The following is a 12927-nucleotide window of genomic DNA, read 5'->3' on the forward strand; positions in this document are numbered from 1 at the left end:
CTCTCTATCCCCCTTCACCCCCCCCCCCCCATCTATCACAGAAGAATCTGGATGCATTTGAAGAGAGTTGATGAACACTGAACACAATGTGTCCCTCCAGCCAAAACTCAGTTACCTCCCAAAGCTTCCTATTGGTCCCCTTGAATCAGCTGAACTCAAGAGGTTTTTTTTCCTATAAAAAGTCCACTGTGTATCTAAATCGGATTCCAGTAAAAATTTCACTTCAGCTCAAGTGAAAATGCAGAGGTAGCAGTTAGGAATAACAGCTGGAGAACATTAGTTTTCTGTCTCTCCTTTTCTCTCCCAAGGGTTGAAAACTCCACTGTTCAGACAGGAAGTAGTCACACACCACACACTGCACAATAGGAGAACGCTGGGATGTAAGAACAAGTTGCAGAGGATTAGAAAGAGTGTGAGGGGTTTTGTTTAAGAACACAGAGCCGCAGCTCTGAGTTCCTCTCCAGGTATCGGACCCCCCAACCCCAGTGGGGGTTGAACCCCAGTGTTCAAGTAAAGTAATGGGTACACACCCAGAACTGACAAACACACATTTCATTCCCTGAAAGCTTTTTAATAACTCAAGAGGAAGCAGGCTTAATCTTTCATTTTTCCACCATTTTTTAAAACATTAACTTCACGAGGTTTTGGGGGGTGGCCAAGATTCTCCAATAATCTTTTCTGGCCTAATTTCACGGTTGGCTATCTTAAAAGACCACCTTTCAACTTCCTTTTAAAAAAAGAAAGAAAGAAAGAAATTGTCGGGGGGGAGGGGGGAATTTCTCTCGCTTAACTGTACAGAATAAAGAAATCTACGTATTTCATATATATGTGGAATTGAACACATGATGCCCTGGAAAAAGAATGATTTAAACAAAAGGTTTTTGTGGATACGGTTTTCTTAGGGTCGGTTTCTGCTGTAATTTCACAAAGCTGCTGAGAAGGAACACAGTCCCGAGCAAGGGGGAGAGGCATCCACCTTCCGTGGCCAGAGCTCCTCAAGTTTTGAATTGAATGATCGGAGTTTCTCTAACACCACATGCTGAATAGCCATTCTGCATTCCTAGCAGTCTGCAGGCGCGGGACCCCGCTTCTAACCGCCGGTCCTCTGGGGGCGGGCTGTAAAACCGACCCCGTCTCTTGCACTCCCCTCCAGCCAAGTTCACGAAAGACAAACCTTCCTAACTTCAGAACTGCAGGGAAAAGCCTCTGCAGTATGCATATCAGGGGCAACGCAGTTAATCAACCGGGTTCCAACACTACGGTTTTATGCAAAGAGGGGGAGGAGGGGCGAGGGAGAAGCCAACCCACACATCCATCACACTTTTAGGAGTAGGTGGAGTTTAAAGTTTCCCGAACTTCCAAGTTCCCACTTGACAGGCAATATTTCTGTGCAATTTCCAGCCCCATGTAACAGACGGTCCTTTGCCCGTCTCGAGCCCCGGGAGAGCCCAGATCAAACCCCCCCCCCCCCCCCCCAGCCACGCCTGGCCTCGCATGGCCCCTAGGTGGTCAGTTTCACGAAGCTGTCAGCTCGCGGGAGCAGTGAGCAGAGAATGGAAACTTAACTTCTTCTAGAAGTTTTCCCTACTACAGGAGAGTCCAAGTGACTGGTGCACAAAGGCCTGGGAAAGTTTTCCCTGCGTTGTTTCTCAGAACCGTCTTCCGCCAGCTGCCAAACTCTCCAACCTAAACCCCAGATGCCCCAGGGAAGGGAAGTTAAGGCACAGCCGTTTCGCCGTAGGCAGAAGGGCCACGCGAACCGTCGCACGGACAACCTGTGAAGTTGCTTAGAGAGTCCCCCGTCGTGAGAAAGCACCCGCGGGGCGCCTGAGCACTCTATGCCGAAGGGGAAGGTGATGGCCCAGACAGGGTGCCCAATGGGGGTGCGCCCCGACACCACCGGGCGTGCGAGAACCTTCCTTCCCAGACGCGAAGGCGAGGGGAAAGGAGATGGGGGGGGGGGGGGGGCGCGGTGGGGCGCGATCGGGAGTGTGAGGACGGACGGCCCACTCACCCTCGCTGCCGTACTGTTTGCCATTGTTCGCGCCCATCCTGCCGCCGTCATGCCCGCCGTCTCCCCGGACACTCCATAGCTGGGGCGCACCGCCTGCGCGCTCCGCCAGAGGAAAGCCCGCCCGACGGGACCGTTAGCTGCGCATACCCCACGCGCCGGGACCGATCTCCGGCCGGGGGCGGCCCCCCGCACTCCGATGGGCGGTGGGGGTGGGCTCGGTCTCCTCCTGGCAATCCCCCGACTGCGCCGGGTGGGGACCCGGGGACGGCCGCCGCCCTTAGAATCCGCGTTCGGGGCCGGCGGGCGCAGCGCCGCGGAGAGCCCGCGCCCCGGGGCCGCCCAGAGGCTCGCCGCGCCGCCGCCGCCGGGTCCCCATCCGCCCGCCCCGATCCCCCCGGCGGTGGGCGCTGAGCCGAGCGGCGCGGGCGGCTGGGGCTCCCGGGCTCTGCCGCCTCCTCCGGGCGCCCCCTGCGCACCCGCGGCTTCCCCCGGGGAGGGCGAGGCGGCCACTTGTTGCGGGTGCCCCGAGCGAGCAAAAGACTCGCGGCCCTGCGCGGCTCGCCCAAGGGCCGGACTTTTGTTAGCGCCAGGCGCCTCCTCTCGCCGCCCAGCGTCAATCACAGCTGGAGCCCCGGGGAGGAAGGCCGGCCCGGAGATGCGCGGCCTTTTAAAGGGGCAGCGCGCCTTTTCGGGGCTCCGGCTCCCCTCCCCAGACCGGGCGCAGGCCCTGCGCGCCGCCCGCGAACTGCTGCGGGGAGCGAAGGAAGGCGCGCTCTTGGCTCAATTTGACTATTGTTCTTTTCCCGGCTGGGTCCCTAATGACTAAGATGAGCTTCCGGGTGTCGTTTGAAATCCCTTGGGTCTGCCTGCAAATACGGCCTGAGTTAGGTGTGGTGGCATTCCGAATCCACACGCGTTGGAGGCTGATTCTGTCGACAGCTCCAGGTATTCGTGCCGGCCTCCTCCTGGTGCTCCCACGTTCGGGTCTGAGGCGGGAAACGGGGAGCGAGGGAGGCAAACCTTGAAGGGGAACTTAGCAGGGAGTCAGTGCAGAGCCAAAGACATTCCTCGCCCCGGTGCGGGAGGTTTCCTGGCTCACAACTTTTAAGAGCTTCTGAGCCAGGAAGTGTGTTCCCCCACTTCCACCCTCCCGTTCCTATGATTTTTTTTTTTTTTTTTTCTTCCTTGTGGTTGGTGTTACCCTTTGTTTTATACATTACAACCTCTTTTGGAAATTTCTATGGCACTTCTAGAGTCTTAAAATGGCCTTTTGGTGTTCACTCCTTTAAATGGAAAAAGGAAATTCTTCTTAATGTTTTATTCCCTTTCCATATAAATACCTAGAGTTTTATAACATTGCATCTTAGTAATGACCTGGGCATTCACAGTGTAAATTATTTTCTACGGAGGCAGGCACGCAGCACAGTTTCTCTGTATAAGTGTTGGATGTTTTAAATTAAACTTACATAATGATACATATAATATATAAGCATTTATGATACCTGAATGGAAGTCCAGCGTTTTCGTAATTACCTTTTTCCTAGAAGACTTGCGACCTCGTGCAGAAATTGTTAGTGACTTGATCGTCCATAGATTCTTTTCGGGTAATTTCCTTTCATTTACTACAATTTTCATTCTTAAGGATAAGCAAAAATATCATGTTTCCAAGTTTTAAAATCTAGATTTATTGTTCCAGAGAGATCATGTTTTGAAGGAAAAATAAATTCATCTATTTTCAAGCACAGAACTAAATAATTGTACCAATCACATTTCAACTGTTCTGTTGCAGGAACTGGGCTCTTGTCTAACACTCGGAAATGAATTGTCCGAGGTGCTGACGAAGCAAGAGATTTTACTGGGAAAGGGCATCCGGGTGGAGAGCAGTAGGGTAGGGGAACCCAGGAAGAACAGCTCTGTCAGGTGGCTCCCTGTTTCATGGGGATGGGATTAGTTTCCGGGTTGTCTTTAGCCAATCATTCTGACTCAGAGTCCTTCCTGGTGATGCACGCCTCCTTCAGCCAAGATGGATGCCAGCGAGAAGGATTCTGGGAGGTGGTGGGACATGTGGTGTCTCCTTTTGACCTTTCCGGAGCTCTTCCGGTTGGGGGTGGCTTATTAGTTCCCTGTTCCTTACAGGACCTCCTGTCCTAAAACAACCCATGCAAATAGTTACTATGGTGCCTGGCCAGAGTGGGTGGTTTCGGTCAGTGTGCTTCCCCTAACAGTTCCAGTTCAAAGAGATCAAGAACTATATTTCATCTTTTCATATATATAATCTAGCACATTGTCTGGCCAATAATATGTGTTTCCCATGTCTGTTGAGTTAAATTAAAAACTTATATCACAGGCCCTGTATAGGAAATGAGTGTGTCAAAAATGTGGAAGAGTCATATGGGTTTTCAGAGACTCTGCCTGAAAATATAAACTCAAACTAGAAATGAATGTGTCCACGTTGTCTTCATCTAGAATGGGACTCTGCTCACCTGGTCCCTGTGATTTTTCATCATCTTGTAGGGGCTGCCCTGGATCTGGCTCTGGATCAGATCATTTTGGGAAACTTTATTGGCAACAAATCCTCTATAAGCAGTGGAATGATGGATGCTTCTCTTGATATTCTGTGTTGAGTTCACAACTTGCTCTCTTATAGGCTGTTATCTCCCGCCCTCTTTTGAGGTCTACACATTTCAGAAAAATGATCCTAGAAGAAACTGAAGCTCCAGCAGTTTGAATGTCTAGAGTCACCTCCGTGGTAAGTGCCAGATGAATGCAGGTTCTCATTCCTCTCCTCCCCATTCCTCTACTTCTCTTAAACTGGTCATTATTCAACTCGGGAGGCTCTGTCCCCCCTTTTGGTTAAGTCACCTTCTAGGATCTTTATATATCAGAGCAAAGCTAACATTGAAAAGTAAATTGTAGTGACTAACCACATTTCATATCAGTTCAGTCCAGTTCAGTCGCTCAGTCGTGTCGCTCTTTGCGACCCCATGAATCACAGCACACCAGGCCTCCCTGTCCATCACCAACTCCCGGAGTTTACTCAAACTCATGCCCATCAAGTCCGTGATGCCATCCAGCCATCTCATCCTCTGTCGTCCCCTTCTCCTCCTGCCCCCAATCCCTCCCAGCATCAGGGTCTTTTCCAATGAGTCAACTCTTCACATGAGGTGGCCAAAGTACTGGAGTTTCAGCTTCAGCATCAGTCCTTCCAATGAACACCCAGGACTGATCTCCTTTAGGATGGACTGGTTGGATCTCCTTGCAGTCCAAGGGACTCTCAAGAGTCTTCTCCAACACCACAGTTCAAAAGCATCAATTTTTCAGTGCTCAGCTTTCTTCACCCTCCAACTCTCACATCCATACATGACCACTGGTAAAACCATAGCCTTGACCAGACGGACCTTTGTTGGCAAAGTAATGTCTCTGCTCTTTAATATGCTATCTAGGTTGGTCATAACTTTCCTTCCAAGGAGAAGTGTCTTTTAATTTCATGGCTGCAGTCACCATCTGCAGTGATTTTGGAGCCCAAAAAAATAAAGTCTGACACTGTTTCCATTGTCTCCCCATCAATTTCCCATGAAGTGATGGGACCAGATGCCATGATCTTAGTTTTCTGAATGTTGAGCTTTAAGCCAGCTTTTTCACTTTCCTCTTTCACTTTCATCAAGAGGCTTTTTAGTTCACCTTCACTTTCTGCCATAAGGGTGGTGTCATCTGCATATCTGAGGTTATTGATATTTTTCCCAGCAATCTTGATTCCAGCTTGTGCTTCTTCCAACCCAGCGTTTCTCATGATGTACTCTGAATATAAGTTAAATAAGCAGGGTGACAATATATAGCCTTGACATACTCCTTTCCCGATTTGGAACCAGTCTGTTGTTCCATGTCCAGTCCTAACTGTTGCTTCCTGACCTGCATACAGGTTTATCAAGAGGCAGGTCAGGTGGTCTGGTATGCCCATATCTTTCAGAATTTTCCACAGTTTATTGTGATCCACACAGTCGAAGGCTTTGGCATAGTCAATAAAGCAGAAATAGATGTTTTTCTGGAACTCTCTTGCTTTTTTGATGATCCAGTGGATGTTGGCAATTTGATCTCTGGTTCCTCTGCCTTTTCTAAAACCAGCTTGAACATCTGGAAGTTCACAGAACCACGTTTACCTCCTCTGAAATTAAACTCTGAATACTCTCATAGCTCTGTTGCCAGCCATGGAGGGAAAGAGAGACAATCCAGTATAAACAAAATAGAGGACTTCCCTGGTGACTCAGTGGTAAAGAGCCTGCCTGCTAATGCAAGAGACACTGGTTCGATCCCTGGTCTGGGAGGATCCTGCATGCCTCGGAGCAACTAAGCCCATGTGCTACAACTATTGATCTGTGCCCTGGAGCCCAGGAGCCGCAACTACCGAAGTCCTCGAGCCCTAGGGCCCATGCTCCACAACAAGAGCAGCCACCACCGTGAGAAGCCCTCATACCTAGAGAATAACCCCCACTCATCACTTTCTTTCTAGCAAGAAAAGCCCTACTTCTGCTTAAAGTAAAGGTGCATTCACATGTGTCTATGGTTTACATTTCAAAACTAAGATACTGTATACATGTACAACTTCAGGAAAAAATTCCTACCTTTTTACCCAGCTGCCAAACAGAAACCCCCACCTTTCAAGCTTCTTGAGAAAAAAATAGTGGGTTTTTCATCAATGGGTTCTCAATAACTAGCACAGCTTCTAACCCAGTGTACTCACTCAGTAAAATCCTGCAGAAGAAATGAATGTTGAACAAAGATGTAAAATGATTTAACTATTGTTCCACTTTCTCTCACTGCCTTTTTTAAGAAACCACAATCACTGAAAGTCTTTAAAAATAAGTAAGCATTCTAAGCTTCCCAGGTGGCCCAGTGGTAAAGAATTTGTCTGCCAGTGAGGGAGACACAGGAGACTGGTTTGATCCCTGTGTCAGGAAGATCCCCTGGAGGAAGAAATGGCAACCCCCTCCAGTATTATTGCCTGGGAAATCCCATGGACAGAGGAGCCTGGTGGGCTACAGTCTGTGGTATTGCGAAGAGTCAGACATGGTTGACTGAGCACGCAAAGAAGCTTCCTAAGTCACCCCAAAACTGAATAATAATGTACCGGGCACTGTTTTGTTTTGTTTTGTTTTGTTTCCCCACGCAGTACTTTTCCTCTTTGCTCTGGAAATATCAGTTCCTGTCCTTTGGGAAACTTTCACCCGTATTCCAACCCTGGGCTTGCCAGTTATAGTGGTGGTGGTCAACTTCGTGGTTAAGTGGGGGTCCAGAATCAGACTGACCCAATCAGACATCCACATCCCCTTGCCCCCTAGCAGTAAAAGGCCAGCAAGTGCCTCTCCTGCTCCTTAGGTGGTATCAGGGCAGATAGTCAGGACTATCAGCCAGGAGTTGAGGGCCACCCCCACTACAGTGCAGTGTCCTTGGAAGGAAAGCTATGACAAACCTAGTCAATGTATTAAAAGCAAAGACATCACTTTGTCGACAAAGTTCTATGTAATCAAAGCTATGGTATTTCCAATTGTCATGTATGGATGTGAGAGCTGGACCATACAGAAGGCTGAGCACCGAAGAATTGACACTTTTAAACTGGAGAATATTCTTAAGAATCCTTTAGACAGCAGTGAGCTCAAACGAGTCAATCCTAAAGAAAATCAGCCTTGAATACTCATTGGAAGAACTGATGCTGAAGCGCCAATCCTTCGGCCATGTGTTGTGAAGAGCCAGCTCATTGAAATAAGACCCTGATAGTGGGAAAGATTGAAGACCAAAGAAAGGATGAGATGGTTAGATAGCATCACCAACTCAATGGACATGAATCTGAGCAAACTGTGGGAGACAGTGGGGGATAGAAAAGCCTCATGTACTGCGGTACATGTGGCCACAAAGAGCCAGACACAACTGAGTGACTGACAAGCAGCTAAAACCTCCCAAATTCTTGAAATGGCAAATTTATAAAAATGGAAAACAGATTCATGGCTGAATGGTTAAGGTGATTCTGAATAAAAGGGGAACATGAGGGATTGTCATGGTGCAGAAAATGTTCTGTGTCTTGACTCTAGCCATATAGGCATCTTGGTTCTGTTGTTGTACTACAGTTTTGCCAATATTTTATCATTGGAGGAAGCTAAATTGGGATAAATGTGATCCTTTTGTGTTATTCATTAGAAATGCAAATAAAACTGCAATTATTTCAACATCAAAAGTTTTAAGTTGAAAAAAGAAGCCCTTTCACCACAAGATTTCTGTGTATTTTTCCTGTACTATCATTTATAACACCTCCCACTTCTTCTTCATCCACATATGGGAGAGCCAGAACCGTAATGATCACTGATCTCTTAGTGTTAATTGGATTTACATCTGTGTCTACTCAGCACTGAGTAATTTAGGCAAAGAAGCCTAAAATGGTTCATACCCTAAACTTTGGGTTTGGGAATATCAGAGTTAAAAAACTCCACTGATGAAAGGAACTGGCCAATTGCTAAATTAGTAAATTGTCCAGTGACTTTGTCTTTTGTTGACCTGATACAAAAAGAAAAACATAAAAGTAGAGAAATCTAAATGTCAATTGATATTCACATCTTCTTTTCTATTTTTAAGTAGCTAACTCAGTGACCTTTGAGCTACTTTAAGAAATATTGATAAATCCATACTCTGAGTAATGGGAATATATTCTTTTCTAATAGTATATTTTTAGAGTATTGAATCCAAAATCTAGCTTGATTTAAAACACCATGTGTCCATGCGTGCTAAGTCACTTCAGTTGTGTCCGATTCTTTGCAACCTTATGTACCATAGCCACCAGGCTTCACTGTCCTTGGGGATTCTCCAGGCAAGAATACTGGAGTGGGTTGCCAGGCCCTCCTCCAGGGGATTTTTCCCTCCCAGGAATCGAACCCCTGTCTCTTGTGTACAATTCTGCATTGACAGCTGGTTTTTTTACTGCTGGCACCACCTGGGAATCCCTTACAATACCACAGGAGTCTGTTTTTACTGGAGGTGGAGCCCCAGAAGATCAAGTTAATCTTCTCTGTGTACTTGGCCCCGGGAAAAGACAGACTGCCAGAGCCCTGTGGAGCCATGGGGCCAGGAACCAATCAATGCACCTCTTTCCCTCAACTGGAGTGTTGGTTACAAGCTTGCAAAGGGTCACATCATTGCTGTAAGTCTCCCTGGAAATACTGGAGAGAAAATGAATCCTCCCATGAAATCCATTTTGGGAGAAACTTTCAAAGCTGCACTCCCTGAGATAAAAAAAATACTGAGAATGATCATAATAAATACCTGTCTTTAAAAGGAAGAAATGAGTTTTCTTTTAAAGTTTATTTTAAAACTTTAAATAAACTAGAGTTTATTTAAACTGGAGTTTATTCAATTTATATTGACTTTTCTCCCCTTGTTAGCACACTAGGTTGCCTTCAAAAAACTAAATCACCTGCTCATCTTTATTTTCCTATTTTAGATTATGGGTGGATTTGCATATTGTTACTGCAATTATGGTGGAAGGTGGCAACTCAGTTCTAAAATAGGCTTGTGGTTGAAATACATGTATTAACTAAAAGAGGAAATACTGTTAATTATTATGTTTATTACCAAAATATGAAGTTGGATTCTTGACAAAACAGATACTTGTTTCAGACAGAAAATCATGGTTAAAAAAAAAAAAAAAAAAAAAGATTATTATGCCCACCCTAGAACATTTAGTATAAGTATTTTTACTTAAACTATAATATTAGAGAAGAAAACAAGAACATGCATGAATTTCAACAGTGTGCTGTTTTGAATTAAGTATTTTGCATGTCTCACTTAATGTCTGTAATTAACTTAGTGCTTGTAGACTTAACTTTATGAAGATGACTACTGAGGCTCAGAGAAGTTGAGAAAATCCTAAAATGATGCACAGCAAGATTAGAACTGAGATCAATTTGCAAGGTCTGCGATATTGCTCCCTTTTTTCTACCACCAATGTCATGCCATCACAGGCCACCCTAGATTTGGACCAAGCCTGGCTTTCAGCAGAGATATTATGTGTTTAACTTAGAGTGAAAAATCTGTTGAAACCTGCAAAATTTAATTAGACATGTATTCACTATGCCACCTGAATGTTCACCATAGTCATAATGACTAGTGGTTAGGTAGTTTAGATAAATAATTTAGGTATCATCATCATTATAAAGTAAATAGATTGCTTAATAGAATAGGCACTTTATATAGGACTCTTGAAATTCTATCTGCTCACATAAGTTCACTTTACAGCTCTGGGAAACAAAATAGCCCTTTGCTCTAATTCAAAATATTACAATACTCACATACTCTACCAAACCATTGCACCTCACTCTGAATTACATTTAGCATGCAATTCCCTATTTGTCCTTTATCAGGCAACTATCCTATAGGAGGTAAATCACATGAGACCGCACAGTAGCCCAAACCAGCATTATATGGTTAGCTCAGAGTGTTATAGCAGTCAGCCAAGTCCTAACATATTTCATTATCTGGCTTCTTAGAACACAGCAGAGTAGAAGTAAGGCATTAGAAGAAATAATGCTCAACCTATTTGAGAAACTACAAAAAGTTATGGCTTCTTAAAAGTAGGGTAATGAGAAAAATCTCTAAAGGGAAGATAGAAAAACTGAACAAAGGAAAACATAAGCAAGACACAAATGAAAGACTCAGGGTGATATAAGCATAGGTTATTGTCTTATGTAGGGTAACAGTGTTGTTGTTTAGTTCCTGAGTCATGTCCAGCTCTTCTGCAACCCCGTGGTCTGTAGCCCACCAGGCCCCTCTGTCCATGGGGATTCTCCAGGCAAGAATGCTGGAGTGAGTTGCCATTTCCTTCTCTAGGGGATCTTCCAGGTATTGAACCTGTGTCTCCTGTGTTGGCAAACAGATTCACTCATGCCAATTGGGGAGCCCCCTAAGGTAATATTAGCACCTGTAGTAAATAAATTTCCAAGTTTTAGTAACAAGCACATGTAACTAGTCCACTGGAGATTTTGCTCCACACAGTGATTCAGGGATCCAGGCTTCTTCTGTCTTATAGCTGCACCAGCCACAGCGTCATCTGCACATAGCTGGCTGAAGGGACAAAGAGTCAGTGGAAGTCCTGTCTTATCACCTCTGCTCACTTTTCCCTGATGAGAACAAGTTCAGTGGCTTCATCTAGACATAAAGGAACCTGGGAAATGTAGTTTTTGGCTGACCTACTGTCCTAGCAACACCCCACACTGGAGAGGGGGAACAGTAATACTGGTGAACATGCATGTAGATTAACATTCTTGAGTAGCCCCTGAAGATCACTCTTTGTTGTTCAACAATTAATGAACATAGCCACTACATGTCATACACTGGCCAGGTCACCCAACCCACATTTGCCCTTCCTTCTCCCTTGCCTTCTTCTTCTCTTTGAGTCAAAAGTTAAATCCCTCTGGGAATTCCCTGGTGATCCAGTGGCTAAGACTTTGCCTACCAACCAGAGAGGGGTGGGTTCCATCCTTGTCAGGGAACTAAGATCCCACATGCCTTGGGGCCAAAAAACATTGAACAGGAGCAGTGTTGTAGCCAATTCAGTAAAGACTTTAAAAAATGGTCCACATCTAAAAAAAGTAAAAGTGAAAGTTAGATACTTGTTTTCCCAGAACCCCCAGTAGTTAAGAATGGCCATATGGCCTTCCCTTGGCCAAAGAAATGTAAGCAAAATTCAGTAGGAGCACCTGGAATAGATTTTTGTCATGGAAATAAAATCCAGAGATAGTTCTGCCACTATTTCTTCCCTCTTCTTTCTTCAGCTCCACTGTTTTTTGAAACTGTGGCAGCATCTTGTGAATTTCAGGGAAATGTCAGGAGAATTGTAAGGATAATGACTTGGAGTCCAGAAGACACAGAACTTTTGAGGCAATGCCAGCAGCTTTCTACTTCCAAACTCCCAGGAATGGAAGGATAGACACTGTTACTTAAAGCCAACTGGATACCTAACAGATAGAACTTCCCTGGGGACTCAGTAGTAAAGAATCTGCCTGCAATGCAGGAGAACTGGGTTTGACCCTGGGTCAGGAAGATCCTCTGGAAAAGGAAATGGCTACCCCCTCCAGTATTCTTGCCTGGGAAATCCCATGGACAGAGGAGCCTGGTGGGCTGCACTCCATGGGGTTGCAAGGGTTGGACACAACTTAATAATTAAACAACTGACATACCTGAGACATAACATGTTTTGTTCATTAAGAAGGAAGAAAAAGTAGAAAATATAATATAATAATATTTCTGTCTTTATAATAATATTTCCATCTAATGTATACAAGATTGCTGGGAGAAATATCAATAACCTCAGATATGCAGATGACACCACTCTATGGCAGAAAGTGAAGAGGAACTAAAAAGCCTCTTGATGAAAGTGAAAGAGGAGAGTGAAAAAGTTGGCTTAAAGCTCAACATTCAGAAAACTAAGATCATGGCATCTGGTACCACCACTTCATGGGAAATAGATGGGGAAACAGTGTCAGACTCTATTTTGGGGGGCTCCAAAATCACTGCAGATGGTGACTGCAGCCATGAAATAAAAGACGCTTACTCCTTGGAAGGAAGGTTATGACCAACCTAGATAGCATATTAAAAAAGCAGAGACATTACTTTGCCGACAAAGGTCCGTCTAGTCAAGGCTATGGTTTTACCAGTGGTCATGTATGGATGTGAGAGTTGGAGGGTGAAGAAAGCTGAGCACCAAAAAATTGATGCTTTTGAACTGTGGTGTTGGAGAAGACTCTTGGGAGTCCCTTGGACTGCAAAGAGAGCCAACCAGTCCATCCTAAAGGAGATCAGTCCTGGGTGTTCATTGGAAGGACTGATGCTGAAGCTGAAACTCCAGTACTTTGGCCACCTCATGTGAAGAGTTG

At 45.4% G+C, this 12927-nt stretch overlaps 1 protein-coding gene and 1 long non-coding RNA gene across 2 annotated transcripts in view; one reads left to right on the forward strand and one right to left on the reverse strand.

Annotated features, from left to right (window-relative positions):
* FBXL7 (F-box and leucine rich repeat protein 7) overlaps positions 1–2332 on the reverse strand; it is a 430644-nt gene extending 428312 nt beyond the window's left edge. The window contains exon 1 of the mRNA XM_061129320.1: positions 2015–2332. Within this exon, the coding sequence (XP_060985303.1) occupies positions 2015–2051 (37 nt within the window). The 5' untranslated portion in view covers positions 2052–2332. The remainder of the gene's footprint in view (positions 1–2014) is intronic.
* A 500-nt stretch (positions 2333–2832) lies between these two features.
* On the forward strand, positions 2833–6376 carry LOC133046736 (uncharacterized). The gene is made up of 3 exons (XR_009690550.1): positions 2833–2959; positions 4662–4763; positions 6137–6376. It is a non-coding gene; the product is annotated as an uncharacterized LOC133046736 (long non-coding RNA).
* Positions 6377–12927: the final 6551 nt, after the last annotated feature.

The sequence above is a fragment of the Dama dama genome, chromosome 25, assembly GCF_033118175.1.
Source record: "Dama dama isolate Ldn47 chromosome 25, ASM3311817v1, whole genome shotgun sequence".
Lineage (NCBI taxonomy): Eukaryota > Metazoa > Chordata > Mammalia > Artiodactyla > Cervidae > Dama > Dama dama.